At 42.7% G+C, this 26403-nt stretch overlaps 1 protein-coding gene across 10 annotated transcripts in view; it reads left to right on the top strand.

Annotated features, from left to right (window-relative positions):
• The window catches only part of Ide (insulin degrading enzyme), a 101431-nt gene that overhangs the window by 44455 nt on the left and 30573 nt on the right, over nucleotides 1–26403 (top strand). For all 10 annotated transcript variants that reach the window (XR_010063628.1, XM_006231313.5, XM_063282171.1 and 7 more), the window contains exons 4-12: nucleotides 322–491; nucleotides 6071–6193; nucleotides 8841–8953; nucleotides 9358–9520; nucleotides 10598–10690; nucleotides 11074–11165; nucleotides 12605–12685; nucleotides 14753–14856; nucleotides 23441–23543. Coding sequence is in view for 9 of the 10 variants with exons in the window: in XM_006231313.5 (XP_006231375.1) it covers nucleotides 322–491; nucleotides 6071–6193; nucleotides 8841–8953; nucleotides 9358–9520; nucleotides 10598–10690; nucleotides 11074–11165; nucleotides 12605–12685; nucleotides 14753–14856; nucleotides 23441–23543 (1042 nt within the window). In the remaining variant the exon portion in view is untranslated. The remainder of the gene's footprint in view (nucleotides 1–321; nucleotides 492–6070; nucleotides 6194–8840; nucleotides 8954–9357; nucleotides 9521–10597; nucleotides 10691–11073; nucleotides 11166–12604; nucleotides 12686–14752; nucleotides 14857–23440; nucleotides 23544–26403) is intronic.

The raw sequence follows: 26403 nt of genomic DNA, 5'->3' as shown, positions 1-26403 counted from the left end.
CCAACCCCCATTAAAGTGAGACAAGGTCTCATTATGTCCCTGGCTTCCGAGAATTGATTGTGTAGTCCAGGCTGGCCTCTAACTCAGTATCTGCCTCCTGATTGCTGGGATTAAAGGTGTGTATCACCACACCCTGCCCTAATTTTTTCCCCTTTGGTCTTATGCATTCTAGCAAGTGAATCTATCACTGAGCTAAATCCTCAACCCTAATTTCTTCAGATCTTATGTAATTCATATCAACTAAAAGGTTTCAAAAACATTTAAAAGCTGTTGTTTTAAAGTCTCAGTTCTCAAGTTCGTAATTCTGTTTTATGTTTTTAGGTTTGCCCAGTTTTTCCTGTGCCCCTTGTTTGATGCAAGTTGTAAGGACAGAGAGGTGAACGCTGTCGATTCAGAGCATGAAAAGAATGTGATGAATGATGCCTGGAGACTCTTCCAGCTGGAAAAGGCTACAGGGAATCCCAAGCACCCCTTCAGCAAATTCGGGACAGGTTTGTCAGCTTCATGCGTCAGTCAGCTGTGGCGTTCCTTGATCTCCTTGAGTCTCATGGGTTCCCTGCACGGTGTTTTCATAATTTGTTTCCCAGCTTTTATCCATTCAAGTATGAGTCTGCGTGTTTTGGGAGTGGAACAGTTAGGAGCTGTGCACGGTTACTCTCTGAGACTTCAGATGTGCTGTGTAGACATTCTCGACTAAGCTGCACACTGGCTCTTTGTCCTTGAAACTGGATCTTGCCCTGTAACCCAAGCTAGCCTCAAACTTCAAATCCTTGTGCTTTAGCTTCCCTAGTGCTGGAATTACGAGCAGTTACCCAGAAAGGTTATTGTGCTTTTAAAATACTTAGTTAATATAAAATATAGAACAATGATAATATATTGTGTAGTATACTTATACATTTGTTTATTTTCTAAATTAATGTCTTTGAGTTTAGACACTGCTTCCTAGACATACAATAGGTCCAGAGAAATTGACTTGATTATAGAATTGTAGAAGTTATAGTTAGAGAGGTCAGCATAGTGGCTTCCTAATTGTATTCTTACAGAAATCTCCCTTCCTCCCTTCCTCAGTCTCTCCCTTCTTCAAGCCTTTCTTTTCTTTTCTTTCCTTTCCTTTTCCTTCCTTCCTTCCTTCTTTCCTTTTAGAAAGGGACTTTTGTATCTCAGCTGGCTTTATCACGCCCTGACCTCCCAAGTCGTAGGATTGCAGAACTGACCACCATATTATTTCTTTTTAAATCTGAATCCCTGATAGGTATCCATATGGGTTTTCTTCTTTTTTCCATATGTACCTTTGGCTTTAGTTCTATAGCTTCTTAAATTGGAAGCTTTTGTTCTTCTGTGTTTGGCTTGGTATTTGATTGTGGGTTCTTGTTTTCCCTGTCCATCAAAAGTAAAGTGAGAGCAGTTGAGTATTTTAACAGGCAGTCTGGGAGCAGGAAAGGACAAAGTGTAGTTGTGGTTATTCTCAAGTGACTAATTGCTCCAGTTGTAACCCCTTAGAGACTGAGAGCAACTGGGTGTAGTCTCCTGGGAAGGAGATGAAGCAGAAGTCAAAGAGTGGACGACCTGTTTGACACTTAGGTGGACAGGAACAGTTGGGAAGACCCTGGGTGGGAGGACCATGGGTGGGGCTGTGCTTCTGCTGTGGGTGAGGATGTCTTAATTGTTGTTTATTCTAAATTGTTATGTAATCTTATGCAACAAGTTCCGAGATTATAAATGGGGCCATGGTTACTTCGTCTGTCAGTTAGCGAGTTATTTTTTTATTTCTCAGTGTGTGAAGGGTATTGTCTGCACTAGCAGGGTTAAAGTTTAGGTGAGGAAGCTAGGCAAACCCAGGATTTCCCAGATGTCAAGTCAGGCACAATTTTCCAAGATCATCATCTCTTTTTTCTTCTTCCTCCCGCCTTACTGGCTACATTTAGTGATGTTTTCCTAGAGTGTTTTGTGTATTTATTGACCTATTTTTTTGTTTGGTGTTTTGAGTCTTTCAGCCTCCTGAGTGCTGTGACTGCAGTTGTGTGTTGTTCGTGTAGTCTACGCTGGCCTTAGACTCACTGTGCAGTCCAGGCTGAGGTCACAGGCATACCCCGCTGTGTCTGTCCTCCCCTGACCATAATTTGATCAGGCTCCTTGCGCTCTGCCTTGGAGTTGTGAGAGTTCTGTGCAAATGTCGGTTGCTCTCTGTCATATGTGCACTGTGCACATCTTTTACTAGCCGTGGGTGGTCTTTTCGTTTTGTTGGTTGCCTTTGATCTTCTATGGAAAGGTTTGTTAATTTCATGTAGTCCCACTTATTTTGTTTATGCAGCTTGAATCTGTGATATGTATCAAAGTCATTACCATGGCCAATAGCAAGACATTTCCCCTGTGTTGTCTTCTAGAAGTCTTAGTTAGGTCTTTATCCATTTTGACCCTAACTCTTCTCTCTGGTGTTCACACACAGTTGCAGGTGTGGTGCTGTTACTGGATATTGAGTACAGAGATTAGAATACAAAGAAATCAGTACTCTAAAAGGGATCATTAATTTTTTTTAAGCTTTTAATTTTTTTTGTTTTGACATAGTGAATGTTTCCCTACACAGTCCTGGCTGTCCTGGAACTCACTGTGTACACCCGTCTGGCCTTGAACTCACAGAGGTACACTAGCCTCCGCCTCCTAAGTGCTGGAACTGAAGACATGTGCCACCATGCTCGGTGGAATAATTAATTTAAACATAATGTTTATGTAGATTGATCATTTTGATCATCATTTATGTGTTTATCTGTGTGTTCTATGTACACCATATGTGTGAGTGCTTTTGGAAGCCAGAAGAAGGTATCAGGTCCTCTGAAACTGGAATTAGAGGCAGTAATGAGTCGCCTGATGTGGGTGCTAAGATCAGAACTTGGGTTCTTAATTCCAGAGCCATTTCTTCTGCCCCAAATCTGATTAGATTTATAAAAATATAAATCTAGTTGCAAAGCTTCCACCCTGAATATAGCATGAACTGGAGTTCTAGTGTGTTCCACTCATTGTAAAACCATTTATTGAGCCAGTGAGACAAAGAAACACCAAATGTATGCCCTGACTGGCAGATGTCCAAGTCCCCTCAGGCTGCTGTAGCTGAAAGTCTGTCCTTCCCCCGCTGTCACAGATATTTGGATCAAAGCCACTTTCCAAAAGCCACTTAGAATCAAGTGTCCTATGTAGCAAGGAAACATCAAAACCTGTGGTAGCATGTGATGCTCTGCCCTGTCATTGCTGCATTTGGGAGGTGGAGGTTTGATCAGGAGTTCAAACAAGGCTGTCCTCAGCTACGTAGAGAGTTTAAGGTACCTGTCCACATGGAACCCTGTCACAGACAGAGGTAGGGCGTGATGTGTGGATGGAGTACGGGTTATCCGTAGGATGATTGGCCACTCAGTGCTCTAGCTGAATTCTTTACAAAGTTCAGTGGAAATGTTCAGTGGTGTGCCAGCCGTGATCTGTAGCCTCAAACAGTGCCTACTGCAGCCACAGCTCCTGCCAACTGGGCCAGTCAGAGCTCCTGCTGGGCTGGTCGGCTTCCTGCCCTTGACTTTCAACATGACAGCTTTATGGTAGGGATGTTCTTCCACTGGGCGTGTGGTGTTTCTTTGTCTGTCTGTGAAACAGTAAATATTGACCCTCAGTGTCACCCTCCCTACTCCTTGTCTTAGTTCTGTTACTCCCTGCTGATGAGCTTGCCTGCAGTGAGTAGAAAAATCTCCCTTTCCTGTATATGGTGGGCGTGGGCCAGCAGCTCGACTGCTGCGTGACAGCAGGGCAGATGCTGGATTCCTGCTGTTCGCTTGCCAATTTTCAGAATGGCGTGTTGGTTTCCGCCATCCTTCAGAGGTAACTAACTTGTTTTTTGAGTACCACAGTACACTTGTGGATAAATACTCCATATATTTTTAACTGACTTAATCCTTACTATTTCCTAAGCTTTTCCATTTATATTTACATTTTTATATAAAATACATATTATATACACAATATGTATGTATATAATATATACTATATATATCCTTTTGTTTTGTTTTTTTCAAGATAGAGTTTCTCTGTGTAGCCCTGGCTGTTTTAGAATTCTCTTTTATAAACGAGGCTGGCTTCAAATTCAGAAATCCTCCTGCCTCTGCCTCCTAAGTGCTGTGATTAAAGGTGTATGCCACTACTGCCCTGCTAAAATATTTGTTTGTTTGTTTGCTTGTGTATTTTTCTGTTTTTATGAAGCTGGGTAGAGAACTTCATGCCTGTTGAATGAGTAATCCAGCGCTGAGTTGCATTTTCACCTCTGCTTTCCTTTCGGGCATGGATAGCTATGGAAAGCTAGAAATTTTACTAAAAAAGAACTGAATCAGTCAAGTGCACAGGTGCCTGGTGATGGCCCTTGGGAGATTTCTCCTGAAGCCCTCTTTTAATAATACAGATCTTACACTTGTGTGTATACTCAGCCATTTATGATGGAATTGCCCTTTTAAGTTTTCTAGGAAAATTTATATGCATAAAAAACTGTAGTATCATTCAGGTTTATTAGAATACCAAGATGAAAGGACTTAAATTTTTTACTTATTTATTTTATTTTGTGTGTATAAGTGTTTTATCTGCATAATACGTATACTATATGTGTGCCTAGTACCCAACAAGTTCAGAAAAAGGTATCAGATCTCCTGAGACTGGAGCTTTAGATAGTTGTGAGCCACCATGTGGGTCTGGGGACTCTCCAGTCCCAAGGACAAGAATTCCTCATTGCCCCAAAGGCCAGCCAAGGCAGGGCCTTCTCCCAGAAGACCTAGGATACAAGATGACCGTAGTCCAGAGCTAGGGCTTGCTTTAGTATTGGCAGAGCCAGGTGGGATTCATGATCCGAGCAGTGGCATTTTAATTTGGTACAAATGACCCATCTAAATTAGCACTGACTTAGGACAGTGCGGTCTGGAGATGGAGTTTGTAATTGTCCTCTTGGCTCTATTCACATTGCTCTCTAGATGTGGATGTTTCAGTAGGAGAAGGTCGACAGGATCATTTGTTCAGTGTTTTTTCACTACTTTCTAGCTATAGTATTTATTTCTTACCGTCTGGAATACTTTGCGTGATGTATGCGTATGCCAGGATTCCTCCCTGCACCTCCCTGCAGCAGCAGTCCCTAATCCAAGGTCTCATTTCAGACCATCACTGGTTTTGACATGTAGTTTACCTTAACTCTCCTAAGAGAGCTTCCACCAGCATACCCCACGCACACCACTTCAGAGGTACAAAAATAGCACTGCATCCTATTTTTCCCAATTTAGATGAAACCCATGAGAATTCACATTACAAATTTAATATTTCTTCTCAGAATAGTAAATTTGTTCTTTTCTTTCCACACGGAACTTGGTAAATTCCCCAAAGATTCCCTAGTGAATCTGTTCAGTTAATTATAGGATGCACAGGGAATTGAGAACCAGCGTGAGTGTGAGTGGAAGCCAGTGGATCTCATTTTGTCTAAAAATGGTCATAATACCTATATCCTCTAGACTTTTTTTCAGTTTTTTACTTGCATGCTGTTGTTTGAGACAAAGTCTAACAGTTTAACCCAGGTGGACCTGAAACTCACTGTGTAAACTGACTCTGCAGTTCGTCTGCCTCAGCCTCCTAACTGGTAGGATTGTAAGCGTGTGCTACCATGGCTAGCCCAGAAGCAAAGCTTTCATATACCATTTTTAGGTTTTTATGGAAAGTTCTATTTGAATATAGTCAGTGGTGTGCTTTTAACCCCAGCACTCAGAGACAAAGGTAGGCAGACCTGAGTTCAAGGCCAGCTTGGTCTACATATTTTATTCCAGGGCAGCCAAAGCTACATAGATATTCTACTTCAAACAAACAAACAAACAAACACATAAAATTAATAATCTGTTTTCACTGTAAATATTACCCGCCCTGTTTATTCAGTTCATGTTCAAACATAGTTGGCTAATGTTTATGTTAGTTTCTTTAGTTCATCTTATAGCAATGTCAGTAATAACGAAACTATATAAAGTTCACAGACTTTGCCTTTTCTAAGAAATACCTTTTCAATCATTTTTAGGAAACAAATATACTCTAGAGACTCGACCCAACCAAGAAGGCATCGATGTAAGGGAAGAACTCTTGAAATTTCACTCTACGTATTATTCGTCCAATCTGATGGCGATTTGTGTTTTAGGTCGAGGTAAGAACTAAACTATCATTGGGTGGTTTCGTTTTGGTCCATTTTGACTATTTACAACGTATTAGAAGGATATGGGTACGGTGTTTATCTGCTCATAGTTTTGAAAATGATCAACAGATGGGAATTTTACTTTAAACGAACTGTCTTCAAAAAAGAAGTTCAGAGGGGTTGGGAATTTAGCTCAGTGGTAGAGCGCTTTGCAAGGCCCTGGGTTCGGTCCCCAGCTCCGAAAAAAAAAGAAAAAAAAAAGAAAAAAAAAGAAAAAAAAAAAAAGAAGTTTAGAGGGCTTTAAGTGGAGACCTGAAGAATATGTAGATTACGAGTGCGTTTTCTAAATATATAAGAGAAGGGAAGGGCACCTGGCGAAGAGCGCCAGACTGACCTTACAGCAGTCCAGAATCTGCACAGGAAATGAACACACGACAGGAGACCGGGGGGTGGGGGCGGGGATCCCGAGCGGAGGCGTAGTTCGGTGAGCGCACGTTCCTGTCAATCTGTTGGGTTTTCTCTTCGCCTTGCTTGGCGCAGTGCTGCCTCTGGATGTTGCTGCTGTTCTGTGTCGCTGGTGGTAGATGGGGCTTTCAGTTGCCCTAGTCCTTCTGAAGGCAATTTCCTTCAGAAATTGTTGTGTGAGGCAGGGTCACACTGCATTGAGCAGCCTGGCTTCAGGTTTGCGGTAATCCTCCTGCCCCTGCCTCCCAGCCATTGAGATTATGAATGAGAGCCTGGCCTAAAATTAAGTTTGGGTTGGCTACAAGACAAAATGGAATAACAGATACTAAAAGTGCATAGAGTCCAACAGCCTGACCTGGAAGGCCAAATACACTGCCTTCTTAGGCAGGGCTGTGAACTAGTGAGTTTTTTACTTTACTAAACATCTGACTTTGAATTTGTAAAGTGACGAAGAGAGCTTGGGAGATTTTCTTCTGGCCTCTGTGTGCAGGCCCACTCACATGTAAGTAAATGTAACTAATAAATGTAACCTAAACCATGATACTGCTTACTAAAGATATGTAGGCTAAATATTCACTATTGCTAGGTATACAGGAACTCAGTCCTGGAAACCAGGATCATAAAAACTGTTCTGTATCTTAGAAAAAGCGCATGATTTCTGTCCATCTGTTTTGATAAACACTAATGGCTTTAGCTAAATGAAGCATAAGCACCTCAGTGTTCTCGATTTCGTGGCGGTGATAGAGTAATGTTCCATTTTCCTGATCAGGACACGTCACTTCCAACCCAGCTGGCTCCTGCACTGAGCTCAGTAGAGTTGAGAGATCTGGGAGAGATGTGAGAAGGAACTACCACTGATCTAGGATCAACAGATGATTCATTTTTCCTTTGGGGACAAGAGGAAGATTAGCTGTATGGAAGGGTCTCTGTTACAAAGGGACAAAAACATTGTTTTCTGGCTTCGCTGTAGCTGTTCCTCTGTTTGTAGCAGCAAATACCATCCAAACATTCAGCAAATAAGTAATGATGTAATGTTGCCAAGTAGGAACGTCACAGAGGTAGAAGAGACTAGACTCAGTTCCCTGGGCTCTGGGAGGTGAGGCAGAGCAGTATCCTCAGATGCCTTACCTTTAAAAAGTTCCATTGTGCGTCTGGAGAGGTGGCTCAGTGCTTAAGAGCACTTATTTCTCTTGCAGGGGACCTGAGGTGGGTTCCCAGCACCCCTACAGTAGCTCACAGGTACCCATAACTCCAGCTCCAAGGGATCTTTACTGACTTTTGTGGGCACCAGGCATGCATGTGGTACCACACATACATGCAGACAAAGTGTTTGTGAGTAGATGTTAAGAGAAAGAGAAGCCCCACTGTGGTTTTATGCTTTAATGGCAGAAATACTGGAGGGTCCCAGCACACTTGGTAGAAGGACTTTACTGTCCCTAATACTTGATGTTGACAAAGCAGTTGGCAACTCACCGTGCTCCATCACCGTATGCATAAAGATGTCTTCTGATACTTTTTCTTATAATACTTATAATAAATAACCCAGACTGGTCTAGAACTCAGAAACCTCCAAAGTTGGCTGCCAGTGGGATTATATGTATATGCCTCCATGTCTGGCCATCTGACATCTCTTGCATCAAATGCATTTTATCATTTTTGAGTCCACTTGTCATATAACAATTAATCGTGGTCTGCCTTTTGCCTAGCTGTGCAAACGGTTCTAAAGGCAGCTAAGTAGCTGGTTATGGTGGTGTTCATCTTTCTTCCCAGCATTTAGGAGACAGGTGGGTGGATCTCTGTGACTCCAGGCCAGCCTGGTCTACAAAGTAGGTTCCAAGGCAGCCAGGAACACAGCTAGTGTTCTGCTGTCTTTGCTATTTGATTTGAATTTGTTGCCAGAAGTCTATGTGGATAATATATGTGTGAGGAAATACATTATGAAGACTGTCTCTGCAGCAGAAGGGACTGTGAGTGACATAGTTCTCAGGGTTGTGCAGGAGCCTCTGACGCAGTGTAGGCACTGGCAGGCTCTGACTGCTTCACCTTTACCGGATACAGGGATTTTTTCTTTTCTTTTTTTCAGTCTTTTCTTTTAAAGCCATAAGACATTTCAGAAGGTCCTAAGGCCTTAATTTCTGTCTGTACTTCAAGTTCTGGTTGATTAAATTCTGCTTTCTATCTTTGTTTCTTGTAGAATCTTTAGATGACCTGACTAATCTGGTGGTGAAGTTATTTTCTGAAGTAGAGAATAAAAATGTCCCTTTGCCTGAATTTCCTGAGCACCCTTTCCAAGAAGAACATCTTAAAGTAAGTGCACACATTTCTGTTATTTTTCATTGTGAACATAATCGTCATAACAATGTAATCAATTTTATATGTGTTAGGAATGTGTATCAATGAAAATACAGCAGTAAGTTTTGGTCTCTGCATGCTAAGAATAGTTTGGTAGCTGTGACCTTGGCAGGCTATTAAAAGTGTTACGAGTGCCAGAAGGCAAGTATCCAAGGCAGTCTCAGGATCTAGGGCACCAAGCCCACATCACTTAGCCCAAATAAAAAGTGCCCTGAGTGAGAACCCGATTCCTTTCCCTGTTTGTGGTCATTTCTTTGCAGTCTGATTGACCAGAATCAGTACTCTTCATTATTAGTATTTCACCCAGTAAAAGTTATTTTAACCAGTATTCTGTGATTTGTCCTTTTTTTTCTCCCCAGCAACTTTATAAAATAGTACCCATTAAGGATATTAGGAATCTTTATGTGACATTTCCCATACCAGACCTTCAACAGTACTACAAATCCAATCCCGGTCATTATCTCGGTCATCTGATCGGGCATGAAGGTCCTGGAAGCCTGTTGTCAGAGCTCAAGTCAAAGGGTAAGTGTCTTTGGGCGGCACCTTCTGAGTGTGGTAACCCCGCAACCCTTGTGTTTTCCCGGGTCCCTCAGGTCATCTAGGAAGGAAGGGTTTTGGAAGGCACTGTTGGGGTCTTGAGTAAGGTGGTCTTCATCAGCGTGTGCTCTGCTTTTTGTTTTCGGCTCCTTTTCACAACTCTGTTTTACCCTGGAGTATTTATTGATCAGTGATTGTGAGCTACTTTGAAAGTTACCATCAGACATGTTGGAATTGAACCCAGACCTTTGTGCATGCTGGGCAAGTGCTCTACTCTTGAGCCATGTACTCAGCTGTAAATGATGAAGAGGCCAAAAAGCTAAAAGCCAGCTGGAGACATGGCTGTGGTTAAGAGCACTGACTGCCCTTCTAGAGGTCCTAAATTCAGTTCCCAGCAACCACATGGTAGCTCTCCACCATCTGTAATGGGATTCGATGCCGTCTTCTGATGTGTCTGAAGAGAGTGACAGTGTACCCATATACATTAAATAAATAAATAAATACAAACATAAATAAATACATAAATAAATCTATCTTTTTTAAAAAAGAGTAAAAACCCCATTGCATTCAGTGCATATCCCTGCAATCCCACTTTTCTCAGTCAGAAAGATCACTGGTTCAAGGCCAGCTTGGGCTACATCCATCGGTCAAGACCAGGCTAGGCCACACACTGAAACTGCCTCAAAACAATAAAGAAAAGCTCATGATGGATTTTTTCCCCCCTAGTCATATCTTTACATGTTGTGATTTATCTACTTCAATCCATTAGATCAGAAAGGTTTAGAATCTAGGCAGGAGATGATTTCCAAAGCTCTCTCAGGACCTGTGTGAACCTTTAAATAATGTCCCATCAGAGCTGAATGACCCAGGTTTGTAGAGTTAGAAGCATAGAACTGACTCTGCAGAGTTGTCTTTGATCTCTACCCTTGTTCTGACGTGTGTGTACCACACACATACTCCATGCACACATAGTAATAAACACAGTTTTTACTTATGTGTGTGTGCGGTAGAGCACTTCATGTACATATTTAATTACATTGTCCTTTTCTTTGAATGTTGCAGGCTGGGTAAACACCCTGGTTGGGGGACAGAAGGAAGGAGCCCGAGGTTTTATGTTTTTTATCATTAATGTGGACTTAACTGAAGAAGGGTTATGTAAGTATTAATTTGATTTATTTTTAATTTCTCATGTGGTAGAAAAAAACTGTAACACTCTAATTCACATGCTTTATCCATTGTAGTTCTCATGTGGAGCCTGACCTTTGCTTGTCATAACCCTTTTCTCTTAACAATCGGCTTTATGTTATATTGGTAAAATGTGTGTGTGGCTTTTCATTTACTGCCCCAATGTCTGTTCTGTCAAATGTCCCTGAGTCCAGAGGGCTGTGTGTGGGACATTACAACCAGGCTCAGGGAGATGAGGACTCTCCGTGTTCTAAAAGGGACTATCTCCATTTAACCTGACTTATCTTAGGAGTGAGCCCGTGCTTGAAGGATTCAAGGACTGAATGGTTTTTAAGTGTGCCCCTTTTTTCCAGTACATGTTGAAGATATAATTTTGCACATGTTTCAATACATTCAGAAGCTACGTGCTGAAGGACCTCAAGAATGGGTTTTCCAAGAGTGCAAGGTACTTTTGTTTCACCAAAATTTTTCTTAAGGCATCTATTTTCCACAAACCTATGTAAACTACCGTAAGGCCCAGTTAAACCTCTGTTTCCCTAATTAAAGCCTAGAGTGTTGCAGTGCACAGTTGTATTCATTCAGGCTTAAGTGTTGCTGTGGATTTGTTAGCTGGGGCCTGAGGTAGGGCTGAGGTACCGTGTTTCCTCTTGAGGACGAAAGCTAGCACCTTTCAGGGCTTTGTCACTCTCTACCCAAAGCTGCATAGAATCTGTTCACTTTAGATCTGGTGATAAAAGTGTAAAAGAAACAATAAATCGTTTCATGTATAATAATTATATTCTTCAAAGTGATTTTATTATATGCATAGAAAGCCCCACCCCCACCCCTTTTCTGAGACAGTTTACATCTCACCATACAAACTTGACTGGCCTCGAATCCACAGGCTCCCCCCTTGCCTCTTCTTCTCTGGTGCTGGTATTAAAGGCTTAGATCATCATAGCTGGCTTTTTTTTTTTTTTTTTTTTTTTTTTTTTTTTTTGTTAAATATATGAACCAGAAGTATTTGTCTTTCCAACTTTATTATTTTTATTTATTATTATTATTTGTGTTTTGTTTTTTTTTTTAAGGCAGGGTTTCTCTGTGCAGTCCTGGCTGTCCTGGATCTAGCTTTGTAGACCAGGCAGGCCTTGAACTCAGAGATCCACATGTCTCTGCCTCCAGAGTGTTGAGATTAAAGGCATGAGACACCACAGCCTGGCTCTGTTTAAAACTTTTAAAAGCTTCTTTTAAAATGGATTAAAGAAATACTTTAAATATAAAGAGATATCAAAATTCTGAGATGTATTTTGGATCAGGTAGCTCTTTTCCACTGGTGCTGTAGATCCCGCGGTAGACTTAGTGCACATTAGGTCCCAGCCCAAGGAACAGCCTATTACACTTGGCAAAAATGTAATGTATATACCTGTGGAAATTATGACAGTGATTTCTAACGTGGCAGCAACAGGCCCTTAAGTCGTCATACTGGAAGTTTTGGGTTTCACAGTTTTCTGACTCCTTGACTAGTGGTAGGTAGTAGAACCTTTAAAAAAAAAAAAACAAACCCAAAAACCATAATTTTTGCTGCGCCATCCAGGCCAGCTTGAACGTCTAATCCTCCTGCTTCAACCTCCTGAAGTGCTAGAATTCCAAACGTGTGCCCTCATGCCCAGGCATGGCACCTCTCAGATTGCCTGTTTATTTTTGTTTAGAATTGTTTACTTATTTTAAGCCCATGTTGATAAGTTTATGTTTTTCCATGTCTTATACATTCCTAAATCAACTACTGCCAGTTTTCCTAAGTGTAGTGATGGTAAAATTGGAGTACAAAGTCTATAGTTCAAACGAAACACTAAAAATCTATTTCTGAACAATTGGCTTACATCTATGGTTACCTTTCTGCTCTAGGACTTGAACGCTGTCGCTTTCAGGTTTAAAGATAAAGAGAGGCCACGAGGCTACACATCTAAGATTGCAGGGAAATTGCACGTAAGTTGATTTTCCTGTCACCTGTCCTGGTGTGCAGAATCTTTCAGATCCTCCATGTAACTTTCAGTGCTACACAAATGTTACAAATTGGGACTCACAAAACTTCAGGTATTTTAGCACTGGGAAACCTTTGATAATGAGATAAATTTAGAATGTTACTGCTCCTTATCCTAAAAATTACTTTCTGTAGTATTTTCATCAGAGGGGCTATCTTAGTTATAGCTTTATTGCTGTGACCACGGCAACTCTTATGAAAGAAATCGTTTAATTGGGGTAGCTTACAGTTCAGAGGTTTAGTCCATTTGAACATTTGAAACCTCAGAGCCCACCCCCATTGACTCACTTCCTCACCAGGCCACACCTCCTAATAGTGCTACTTTCTATGGGCCTGTGTGGGTGGCCATTTTCACTCACAACACCACAGTGGGTGCTTTGCTTATTGGCCGCGCTTTCAGTTCTCCAGCATCTGTCCAGTGCTCCCTCTGTAGACATTTTATATCATCTGTTTCCCCATGTCCCATTTTGCAGCTTTAGTTTGAGCTCTTTTTACTCTTGGTACCGTCACAGTCTCCTTCCTCTATTCTCCACAGTACCTTATTTTTCTCACTTAAGTGATATTTTTTAAAGGCATACACCTTAAAATTATTTATTTTATCAACTACAAGGCCTTATGCGGGCTGGCCACATTCCTAGCCACTCTGCAGCCTCCCTTTCTAGTCCCATGTTCACGCTCTAGCTGTAATAGTCTTCTGACTAGTTTCCACACATTAATCATAGCACCCTCCCTTCTATACTGTAGCAGTAGCAGTTGACGCCATGGCCTCTTACAGGGTTGGTGGGCTGTACTGCTGTCTTAAAACACTCTAACTGAGTTGCTTAGGTCTTGAGCTCACTTTGTAGCTCTGGAAGGCCTTGAACTACAGTCCTCCGGCCTCAGCGTCCTGAGCGGCTGTTGTGACAGGCTTGTACCATCAGATTGGCTGTGCATTTTGCACTCGCTGTTGACTGTATGTGAAATACGTCTCTGACGTTTGCATCTCCTTATCATAGATGGCTTTCAAGAAGATCTTCCCTGGCCTCCCAAATGGAAACAATGCCCCTGCCTCAGCTTCTCTTATTTCCTTCACAGTACCTATTATTAATATGACATCATTTTTTTTTTTTTTTTGGTTCTTTTTTTCGGAGCTGGGGACCGAACCCAGGGCCTTGCGCTTCCTAGGTAAGCGCTCTACCACTGAGCTAAATCCCCAGCCCGACATCATTTTTTTTTATTGTGCCACTTACAATGCATATTCCCAGAGAGCTGTGTCTTTCTACCTTTTGCCCCCAGTACATGAAGCATATCTAGAAAAGCTGTCCAAGGTTTCATAATGAACCAGTCCATCTCTGAATTTCAGAAATTACTAAAGCAACGACAGAAGCTTCTGTAATAGTTTGTCCAGGAGCCAGAATACAATCCCTTTCTTTCTACAGCTTTGTAAATGTCTGGTTTTTATTCCTAGAAATTTGAGAGAATAGTTTATAAAAGCTTGTGAACTGTATATTAAAAATCCTCTAGGTGTCAGTATTTCATTATCAATTTTCTTCATAGCAAGTGTCAGTGTTTAACCAGATAGGCTGTAGTTTTTCTTCAAAGGAAGTATGAGAGCCAGATGTGGTGGCTCAGGCTTGGAGAGGGCTGAGGTAGGATTTTGAGTTCCAGGCCAGCCTGGGCTACAGAATAAGATCCTACATCTCCACCCCACCCAGAACAACTTATCTTAGTTTCAGTAACGTAAGTATGTATGAAGATTGGCAGTGTACTTAGCAGAATCATCACGCATGAGACTTAATGATGGGGCAGGTCGGCCCTGGAAGACTTGAGGAAGGTCTGCCTAGTATGCACAGGGCCCTGGTTTAGTCCCCTACATGCCAAAGAGAAAGGTGTGGTAGGGGACAGAACCTTGCTAACAAGGGGCATATAAAATAATAAATGTGGTATATTGTATTATATTATATATCTGCTTATGTTAATAAGGTCTGTGATAGTCTTCAAATATTAATCATTTATACTTTACTTTTTCAAAGTATTATCCCCTAAATGGAGTGCTCACAGCTGAATATTTACTGGAAGAATTTAGACCCGACTTGATAGACATGGTTCTTGATAAACTCAGACCAGAAAATGTCCGGTGAGTCATCTGCAGGTTTTACTGTTACTGAATTTTTCTCATGGTTAGAGGCTAAAAATTTATAATTGTGAATAAAACACTTTTATTTCTATGTATTTACTTACTTTTGAGACAGGATCTCACTGTGTAGCCTTGGGTGGTCTGGTAGTCACTATGTAGATCAGGCTGGCCTTAATCTCACAAAAATATACCTGTCTCTGTTTTCAGAGTGCGGGACTAAAAGTGTGCACCACCAAGACAGGCCTGTGAACTTTTTAAGTCAGGTATGATTGCAAGCCTGTCCTGATGGTGCTCACCCATAAATCCAGCACTTGGCAAGCAAACATTCAAGGCCGGCCTCAATTACATAGTGAGTTTGAGGCTAACCTGGGTCATATGAAACCTCTCAAAATACCACAAACAAACAAGCAAGTTGATTGCACGGGTAGAATGTGGTATAATGACAACAGCCAGCTTCAGCCATCCGCCCTCAGTCCACGGTCAGTCTCAGCTGTAGCCATACTCCCTCCTCCCTTCTCCTTAAAGTCCAGTGGTAGAAATAAATAAAAGAAAAACCAAGCCGATTCAGACTCCGCTTCCCTATGCTCTTAGCCTCTCATAGCAGGGAAGTGCAAGAGTCTCCCTCCCACCAGGCGAGGGGTCAGACAGCCATGTACACACAGGCGGGGTGTCCTCTAGTGATGAAATGGAGAAAATGTTCAGATTAGTGTGATTATTATCAGATCATGTTAAGTGTTAATACAATGCCTTAGGGTTTTTTCTCAAAAAAATACATTAAGGGTCAAAGTTTAGAAATTTTTCCCAGTGAAAATAAGTTATAAGATCATACAGAGATTAAATGTTTTTGTGTATACAATCATAACATATTATAGTCTATCTTGTGTTGTTTCTTTTTTTAAAAGAATTATTTATTTTATGTATATGAGCACACTGTCGCTGTCTTCAGACACACCAGAAGAGGGCATCGGATTCCATTACAGATGGTTGTGAGCCACCATGTGGTTGCTGGGAATTGAACTCAGGACCTCTGGAAGAGGAGTCAGTGCTTTTAACATTTGACCTATCTCTCTAGCCCAGTTTCTTTGTTTTTAAGATCTATTTTGATTTAATTTATTTGTGTCTTTGTGTCGTGTGTGCCACATGTGTGAGGGTAGCCTTGGAAGTCAGAGGGAATTGGATCTCCTGTAGCTTAAGTTACAGGCCATTTTCAGTCACCCAGTGTGGGTGCTGTGAGCTGAGCTTAAGTTCCCCAGAAGAAATCCAAGTTTCCTTAACCACTGCACCATCTCTCTAGCCTGAGTTCTGTATTTTGAAGGGTGTGTGTGTGTGTGTGTGTGTGTGTGTGTGTGTGTGTGTCATTTTATAGCCTTGACTGGCTTATAAATGCTGTGTAAATCAGACTGGCTTCAAAGCTGCATGGTTCCTCTCACCTCTCCCTCCTAAGAACCAGAATTACAGGCATGTACAACCATACCAGACTGTGTTTGAGACAGCCTCCCTCCCATGGTCCAGGCTGGCCAGCAACTCACTGTGTAAATGAGGATAATCATGGCTCCTACGCCGGCCTCCTGCCTTCATCTGGGCGCTGAGGTCATGTGTGTGCTCTTGCCTGGCTCCTGTTCTAAGGCCATGGCTGTTGTCTAATCCTCAACTATTCAACATCTGATTGTGATATGGAAAAATCTTACTCAAAATCTTGTTGTTAAAGAAGCTAAGATATACGAGCTAGTTACCCATATGCCTTCAGCGGCAGATAATTCATGTAAATACTGAAGAATGGAAAAGTCAGTAACTTTCCTTTTTTTCCGAATCTAAAGTTGACAATTAAATACTAATGCAACTGAAGTTGCTCGTTCCTAGACAGGGATGAGGTAGAGTCTTCATGAATCAGATGCTGTCACTGATGTCGCAGGAGGTGTAGGCTGTGAGGTCAGACTCCTAAACTCCACTGCATCTCTGTGCATAGTAACACAGAAAATGTTAAAGTATTTATTAAAAACAACAAAACCGTAAAATACTTAGGCATTTAACCCAAAGTAAATAAGACCTCCACACAGAAACTACAGAACATCAGGATATGGTGGCAAGTTTGAGGTTAGCCTGGGGTATATAGTGAGTTTGAGGTCAGCATGGGGTATAGAGCAGGGCCCCACAATGTATCAGCAAGTAAACGTGCTCTCCGTGCACGCCTGGCAATCCAATTTCAACCCTGGAACCCACATTCAGGTGGCTCCCAAAGTTCTTCTGGCCATACATGCACAATGTAGCAGTACCCACCACATACATGGCATGTTCACACACACACACACACACACACACACACTGACACAGGAGAGAGAGAGAGAGAGACCTGAAAAAACTCATAGCTTATATTGCTGCTTAAAGTCTTCTGGCCATACATGCACAATGTAGCAGTACCCACCACATACATGGCATGTTCACACACACACACACACACACACACACACACACACACACACACACACACACACTGCACACTGACACAGGAGAGAGAGACCTGAAAAAACTCATAGCTTATATTGCTGCTTAAAGTCAGTACCAGCGTTTTTGGGAGTGCATGTATTGGAGCCTTTACTTGTGATTAAATTGCATGTTCCTAAATTTGCTATCTTGTGCAATTAGACTTTAAGACTTCTCTGATTACTGTCACTGTAACTGCACCAGGTCATTAAGGAAGTACAGAACAGCCTAGGATAATCTTGCTAGTTGCCAGGCAGGAACTATGTTGCTCAAAGGTACATTTCACTTTTAAAAATCCCGCTGAGACAAGTTAAATATTGCACCTGGGGAAGGAAATGCTCAGAGTGGAAAGAACATGAGAGGTTATTTAATGTGGCCCCTCAGTGTGCTGCTCTTACTCTGTACTACCTAAATAATCTCCATCCCGGTCTAAATTCCTTGGATGAGAGGGAGCTTGTCAATGTTAAGGTAGAGAAGTTTCTTTTGAGTGTTGATACTGTTTGCTGGTCAATGGGTTCCGCCTGTCTCTAGTTCATCCTCACCTTATGCTTGAGCAGTTGGTGTCTGTGTCATACTCTGTCACTGTGCAGCAAAAAGTGTCTTTGCTGTGCTCCTAGTTTAAGTTGTAAATAATTCTATTAATTGGGACTTGTTATTCATGATGAATCCACTCAGGGCCTGTCTTCTTGTCTATTTCATAGCTTAAGCATTGGCTGTAGAATTCTGAGTAGTCTGTGCTTAATCTACTGGTTTATAGTGTTCAGGTCCCGTTCCTTTTTCTTTAAAAACATGAGTATTTGCCCATCTCTAGTGCCCTGCCTCTTTCCATATCCTCCAGGCTTTTCCAAGAGACAGAGAGCTGTGGCTGTTGTGTTTGCTATTTCCTTGTATGCAGAGAACACATGGTCTGTGCCTGGGGCTGGGATTATGTCTGACCTCCTATCTTGGGCTTAAGCTTTCTTCTGTTTTTGGTTCATCTGCAATGTACAGGTCCAGGGTGTTTTCCAAAGATAGTTTATTAGTAAGAGAGAAATAGTCTCTTAACACGGAATTAGCTTAGCACAGTTTGCTTTAAGCCATGCATTCTATTAAGTATGCATTTATTTCCTCTAGATAGGAACTGTGTTTATCTTTGCAGAATTCAAGCTGGTATGGTAAGCGTTCAAGAAAAGTTGACTGATGGGTTGGGGATTTAGCTCAGTGGTAGAGCGCTTGCCTAGCAAGCGTAAGGCCCTGGGTTTGGTCCCCAGCTCCGAAAAAAAAGAAAAAAAAAAAAGTTGACTGACTTTTCCTCTAGCTTTCAGCTTATTTTTCTTTTCTTGCTTGATTCCTTCTTAGTTTAAGAAACACATCTGCGGACTGGAGGCAGGGTTCTGTGGTTAAGAAGATGCAGCACACAGACAGACAGACACACATTCCAACACTTGTCATGATCCGGGGTCTCCTCAGCACTTGTCTTCTGTTGTGATTCTTTGATTTTATTTCGTCAATACAATTTTTATTTGTTTGACATTTATCTTTTAAAAATCTAGATTGCGAGGTTGAGGGTGTAGCAGGGTGCGTGTACTTAGCGTATATGAGGCGTACGAGGCCCTGGGTTCAATCCCAGCCCCAGAAACAGAAACCTAACTGTTTATGAAATTGTAGAAGTCCACTAGTTGGAGAAGTAAGTTAACCCAAGTGAATCTCCTTTGGAGGAAAAATAATGAAACCGAAGCCTGCAGAGGCTAAACTGCTAATTTAGATCTTCACCGAGACTTTGGCAAGACTTCAAAGAACGAGAGGCAGTGTATCTGCCACATCCAAGTTTCCACTTTCCAGGCTGGACTCATGTCTTTAGAGTAACTGGATTTGACACAGTTGCCCGGCCGGGAGGCCGCTTTCTAGTCTTCTGTTGTTGTCTTCTTTTTCTCTCAGGCATCAATTACAAAAGTCTCACAAGAAGTCACTCCCTAGAAACCATAATGTCCTTTAATGTATGTAGTTAGGGCCCCCACCCCTCACACTTACTAAACATAGATCCTTTTCTCATACCATATAACTTAATACAGTTTCCCTCCCTCTTCTTCCAGTTCTTCCCCACCTCCTCTCTCATCTGGATCCATTCTCTCTCTCTCTCTTATTGGAAAAGAACAGGCATTTAGGAGATGACAACCCAACATAATAAAATGAAATACAATAAGATAAAACAAAAACCATCATGTCAAAGTTGGATAAAACAAGATAACAGACAAACGAAACGAAAGAGTCGAAGAGAAGGCACTAGAATCAGAGACTCTCGTTCACACATTCAGGAGTCTGGCTGAAGTATTCTGCATTTGTTCCCGTCTGCCTCAGGAGGACGCATCTCTGATGATGGCTGAATAAGGCACTGATGCATTAGACTTGTTCTATTGTTACGTTTTCCTTTAAAGACCAGTAGTAGTATTTAGTTTTGCCCCAGGTCTCTGGACTATCTAGACTTTGGTTCTTGGCCACCCAAGCAATGTCAGGAATGGGTTCCGTCTCATGGAGTGGGCCTTAAATCAAATCAGACATGGGTTGGTTACTCCCGCAAGGTTTGTGACACCTTTGCCCTAGCATATTTTACAGGTAGGACAGATTGTAGAGCAAAGGTTTTGTAGTTGGGTTGGTGTTTACTTTTCTCTTTCGGTAGCCAGCAGAGTGCCTTTCCATGTCATCGACACTAGAATATTGGGGCAAAGGTTCTGTGTAGGCACCAGCTCTACCTCCAGAGTTGTGTGGGTGTTGTCTTCAGGAATGGAGAGCAACCTATTGTCGTTGCCACAGCCTGGGTTGTTTGGGAATTTCCATGGAACACTTTCGGACAATTCAATTCAATGAAACCCAGTTCTGGCACTGGGAGCTTCGTTTAATAACAAGAGACAGTCAGGAGGTGTCTGTCTCCCTCATTATTTAGAGACTTCATTGGGATTGCTTTCCTGTCTATAGGAAGTTTCCACTGTACTGTTTCCATACTGCCCTTTAATGCTCTTGAATTCCAGCTGTCTTCCCCTTCTTTCTCTCCCTCCATTCCATCTCCCTTCTCCCTTCCCACCTAATCCTCCTTTTCTCCAGTCCACCACTGGGGGGTGGGCATGTGCTTACCATAGAGTGCTTGTGGAGGTCAGAGGACAACTTGATGGAGTCAGTTCTCCTTACTTTTACATGGGTTCCACGGATGAAATTCAGGCTGCCTGACTTGTGCAGCACATGCTTCTCCCTGCTGAGCTTCCTTATGGCCTTGAGGGAACAAGAACTGTCAGCATACACCATTTCCTTGTGGACATCCTAACAGCTCTTTGATCTCTTAAGCGCTAACTCTTCTCTCATGTTTTTGTGGAATTCCTTCCTTCTTATTTAGCTTGTTTTCTGGAATTGATCGTGATCAAATGAAGGTAGACCAGTCCAGATTGGCAAATAGGTGAATTGAACTGATTAGTGCCTGCCTCAAAGACGGTTGATAAAGGCAAGTACATTTGTTCTGCAGAATGAATTAAAAATAGAAGGTAATTCAGACAAGTAGCTGTTTTGAAAGTCCAATAAGGAGTGTGGAGTGGAAATCATGGTTCTGAGCTAGAAAAATGGCTTAACGGTTAAAGTGCTTGCTAGAATCATGTAAGTCACAGGTGGCCTTGGAGGCCCACTTGTAATTCCAGGCTTGGGAGGAATAGCCAGGGAATCCTTAGGCAATCTAGCTAGGGAGACTAGCGGAATTGACGAGCTCTGGGTTTGCTTGAGTGATCTGCCTTAGTGAATAAAGTGGAGGAGCATTGAGGACAATTTGCAGTGTCACCTTGGACTGTCACACTCATGAATCACCACCTCTCCTCAGACTGCCACATGCATGCATCACCACCCCCACCCCCACCACAACCCACACATACACTTGATACGTGAAAATGGAAAGAGAAATGGAGATTCTGACGGTGAATAGGATTGAGCAGATGGGTGTGTTGACGGCAGCACTAGGCATTCAGCTGTGAGGGCAGCATTCAGAGGCTCCAACCAGATACCTGAGAGGACTGCTGGAGTAAGTGCTGACGTAGACCTAGTTGTCGAGTTGGACTCAGTGGGCTGAGTGTGCTGAGGGATGTAGTGGTTGCAGTTTAGGTAGGTGCGAGGCAGGTAAGGCGAGCTTACAGGGATTTGCTCCTCTCTCCTCCTCCCCATGGTGCCGACATCAGACCCACTGCATCTTTCATGGTAGACAAGGGCCCCGCTATTGCCCTGTCTCCTCAGCCCAGTGACTCTTACATGGTCTGTCTTTGGGCATTCTGCCTGCACTCTGCCTCCTTGCATTAGTCACTTTCTCGTGCTGTGCTAAAACGCCATGGCCAAGGAAACCTACAGAAGGGAGAGTGTGTTTGGCTTACTCTTCCAGTGCAGACCATCATGGCAGGCAAGCATGGCAGCAAGCGTGGTGGGGGGAAGTGGTGAGCTCACAGCATGAACCACAAATGTAGGGGGTGGGCGTGGGAGCAAACTAGAAGCAGCATTAGTCCTGAATGTTTCTAAACCCAGCCCTAGTGAAATACGTCCTCCAGCAAGACCACACTTCCTACACCTCGCCCAAACAGGGCTGCCAACCAGGGATTGTGTATGCACATGCCCAAGACTAGAGAGGACTTTCTCATTCAAAACATCATGCTTCTTGACTACCCCCATTTGAAGTCTCTTCTAGGAAATTTCTGGTGTCTCATCAAAGATAGATCTTAATAGGCCAAGATAGGAGTTTCTCCTTGTTCCTTCTCCCTCAGCATCAGGAAGACCAGTGTGCATGATGTAGATAAATTTGGTGTTAGTTTCTGGTAGGAAAAGAACACAGAACAGAGCCAGGTGATGGTGGCACAAGCCTTTAATCCCAGTACTCAGGAGGCAGAGGCAAGTGGATCTCTGATTTCAAGACCAGCCTGGTCTACAGAGTGAGTTCCAGGACAGCCAGAGCTACACAGAGAAGCCCTGTCTTTGGAGTTGGGGGGGCAGGGTATGTTGGTCATCGAACAGACACATGACAAGTTAGCAAAGGTTGCTTTGGGTTTGCCAGGGAAGGAACAGCCTCGATGTTTTAATTCTGTGCTAAGGATTGAATCCATAGCCTCACATCTGCTAGTCGTGGATTCCACACTGAGGTGTGCCTCCAGCCCACATTTGAAGTCTGTGTGATCATTAGATGGACCTACATTCTTAGCTGTTAAACGCTAAGCTTGAGCTATCCTGGGAAGGAACACACTTCTGTAAGGATCATTTCTTTTTTTTTTTTTTTTTTTCTTTTTTTTCGGAGCTGGGGACCGAACCCAGGGCCTTGCGCTCGCTAGGCAAGCACTCTACCGCTGAGCTAAATCCCCAACCCCTGGATCATTCTTAATAGCTTTGATTTTGTTGCTGTTAGAGTCTAGCTATGTATATAAGGCTAGCCTCCAACTCAGCTGGGATCACAACAAGCACCATATCCCCATACTTGTTCTATTTTTTCCCTAGCTGTTCTTTTAAATTAGGGAATAGCATGCCTAGACAAAATCTCTCCTATAGCTGCCCTGTTTTGCACTAAAATCAGTGGGCTGTGAATAGAGGATAATGGGACCGTGCTCAGAAGCCTGTGCACGTGCTGACAGTTGATTGGCTTTTAAGAGGTCCCAGGTGGTTTTTTGTCAACTTGACACAAGCTAGGGTCATCTGAAAAGGGGGAACTTCAATAGAGAAAATGCCTTTATCAGATGGGGTTATATTCAAGTCAGAGGGCTGGTTTCTTGCCTGATGTTGATGTGGGTGTAGGGTGTTGGACCAGTAAGCAGTGGTTAGTTGTGATTGAAAAGCAAGCAGAGGGGGCCATGAGGGGCCAGTGTGTGAGCAGCATTTCTCCATGGTTCTGATTCCGTTCCTGCCCTGACATCCCTCAGTGAAGCACTGAGCAGAAGATAGAATGCAGCCTTTCTTTCCCAGCATGCTTTTGGTTTATCACAGCAACAGAAAGCAAGTTAGGACCTGGTTCAATGCATTCTTGAACTTTGTTTACATTTTCATTGGCCAAAGTCTGTACATATGATATAGGTATCATAGGTTTACAGCCTTGTTTCTATTTGTGTTCTCCATCTGTCTCTAGGGTGGCAATAGTTTCTAAATCATTTGAAGGGAAAACTGACCGCACAGAGCAGTGGTATGGAACCCAGTACAAGCAAGAAGCTATCCCAGAGGACGTCATTCAGGTAGGACTAAGTCACCTGCGATTCAGCATGAGGTGGGAACCATGAGAACAAGGGCTCCCTTGATCCTAGGCTAAGCCCCAGGGTGCAGAGAGTGCTGGTCCACCACGTCCACATCGTCCTGGGAAGAGTGAGGGAGGAGCTAGAGAGCCAGAAGGCAGGGTTTTTCATGAAGTGATGGTACGCTCTGGCACTTTCCTGTGTGTCTAGTAAACCACCAGCGCTACAAAATAGACTCCCAACTTTAGGATCCAAGCACTGCAGTGCTGTGAACAGAGTTGCACAGCGCCAGGAAGGCAAGAGGCGAGGAAGCAGGGCCAGGGAGCTGGCAGCGCTGCTGCACTCCATGCTGGCATGCACACGGGCTTACTTTCGGGAAGCATATTTTGCCCTCATTGTCTGGTTGGTTGCTCTTGTTGTCAACAGAAGAGAGTTGTGATTTATTTCCGAGCAGCTGTGTTGAGTGCATTTTACCACATTCATCAGTGGTCGAGGCTTTGCTTAGCTTCATAAAATCTTTTTCTGGGTTGCCTTGTTGACTGTGGATTACTCAAAAGAAAACATTACAAGTAATGAACCTTTCTCTTTTTTTAATTTAATTTTTATTTGATATGCATTGGTGTTTTGTCTGCATGTATGTCTGTATGAGGGCATCAGAACCCCTGTAACTGGAGTTACAGGCAGTTGTGAGCCACCATGTAGTTGCTGGGAATTGAACCTGAGTCCTCTAGAAGACCAGCCAGTATTCTGAGCCATCTCTCCAGCCCAAACTTTCTTTTTCAAGGATGACATAATAAAATAAATTTTTTTTTTCTTTTTGGGGCTGGGGACCGAACCCAGAGCCTTGCGCTTGCTAGGCAAGCGCTCTACCACTGAACTAAATCCCCAACCCCGATAAAATAAATTTTAAATTCTGTGTACATAGTATGTTTGTGGAGATCCTAGGACAACTTCGTGTAGTCTTTTCTCTCCTTCTGTCTCCACATGGGTTCTAGGGATGGATGACAGGTGTCCAGGCTGGTGTAGCCAGTGCCCGATGAGCCAAGTCTCTGGTCTTAAAAACATAAAGAAGAGAAATAATCTAAGAAAAAAATATATCACTGATACTTCAGGGATCTCCGACATTGTGCTGCCTTCAGGGTGTAACTAAGTCCATATTCTTAAACTGAGGAAAACTCATCTTTCTCCAGTCAGTGCTGGGTCTGAAATAATCTGGAAATAAAGAGATACTCCCCCATGCCCCTGTTTGTTAAATCGTGACCATAAAGCCTCCTGTTTACCAAATCGAGACCGTAACAGCCTTGCCCTATAGAATTCTTTTTAAGTTTATCTGGAAGTACAGCAGGGAGAAGGCTTAGCCTCAGCTCTGCCTTCCTGGAGACTTAAGCTGCAGGTGAAAATCTTTGCTCAACTCTCTACTTTCCCCATGCCAAAAGACTGCAAGGATTGATGTGGAAATCGAATTCCAGCATCTACAAAGCTTGCCCCCGGGGTTGGGGATTTAGCTCAGTGGTAGAGTGCTTGCCTAGGAAGCGCAAGGCCCTGGGTTTGGTCCCCAGCTCCGGAAAAAAAAGAACCAAAAAAAAAAGCTTGCCCTCTTTGGGTTTTTAATAATAAAACATCTTTTATTTGTGACCCTGAGCCTTTAACAGCCCAATAAACAGTGTATAAATTAGGGTTCGACAGTCACAGGCCTGAGTTCTGTCCCGCTTAGTGGCTGGAACCATTTCATGTGTCAGTCTGGTCTAGTTTTGCCCTCGTCTTGAGTTACTGGCTCACCTAACAGTTTGCATGTCTTGAGTGTGGTGGGTTGGTGAGAGTTCTTGGTGGTTAAGGCACCTGCTGTCAAGACTGATAGCACAGGTTCAATCCCTGGAACCCACATGGTAGGTGGTAGGAGAGAACTGATTCCCACAGGCTGTCCTCCGCCTTCCACACAAGCACCATGGGTGTGTAGCTGCATACAAAAAAGTAAGTGGAAAAATTAAGAGTACAGAAGTGAAAGAAGTCCGGCTAGCCTGGACTTCAGGTCATACATGGAGGCATAACTGAAAGTGTCATTTAAATATACCTGTGTACTTGATTAGTTTTTTCTAAGATCTATTTATTGTATATATGTGAGTACATTGTAGCTGTCTTCAGACACACCAGAAGAGGGCATCAGATCCCATTACAGATGGTTGTGAGCCACCATGTGGTTGCTGGGAATTGAACTCAGGACCTCTGGAAGAGCAGTGCTCTTAACCACCGAGCCATCTCTCCAGCTCCCAGTTGATTAGTTTTTAAAGAGCTAGAATGGATACGGTCCAGATTTATTATTTATTTATTTATTTATTTATTTATTTATTTATTTATTTATTTATTTATTTTTGGAGCTGAGGACCGAACCTGGCAAGCGCTCTACCACTGAGCTAAATCCCCAACCCCCTATTTTTATTTTTTTATTAAATTATTTTATTTATTTACATTCCAAATGTTGCCCCCCTCAGATTTTTCTTTAAGCAGCTGATTAGAAGTTGCAGAAAGAAAAAAATGTATAGATGAGTGTAAAATCTGTTAGTGCCAGAAAGATAAACTCAGGTTGCATGAGAATCCATCAGTAGATTCTGGCTGTGGCACCTTTACATACTATGGGAGAATGTTCCTGACATAGTGAGCAAAGGCACCAGTTTTGTTTGTTTTGTTTTTCCTTCCTTCCTTCCTTCCTTCCTTCCTTCCTTCCTTCCTTCCTTCCTTCTTACTTCATTCATTTGTAGTTTTGAGAGGGGTTCTCATTATCTAGCCCTGTCTGGCCAAGAAGTCAGCCAGGCTGATGTCTAACTGGGGATCCTCCTGCCTCAGTTTCCCAATCACTAGGATTACA

This window comes from Rattus norvegicus, chromosome 1, assembly GCF_036323735.1.
Source record: "Rattus norvegicus strain BN/NHsdMcwi chromosome 1, GRCr8, whole genome shotgun sequence".
NCBI classification, from domain to species: Eukaryota; Metazoa; Chordata; class Mammalia; order Rodentia; family Muridae; genus Rattus; species Rattus norvegicus.
This window is presented reverse-complemented; position numbering and strand designations above follow the sequence as displayed.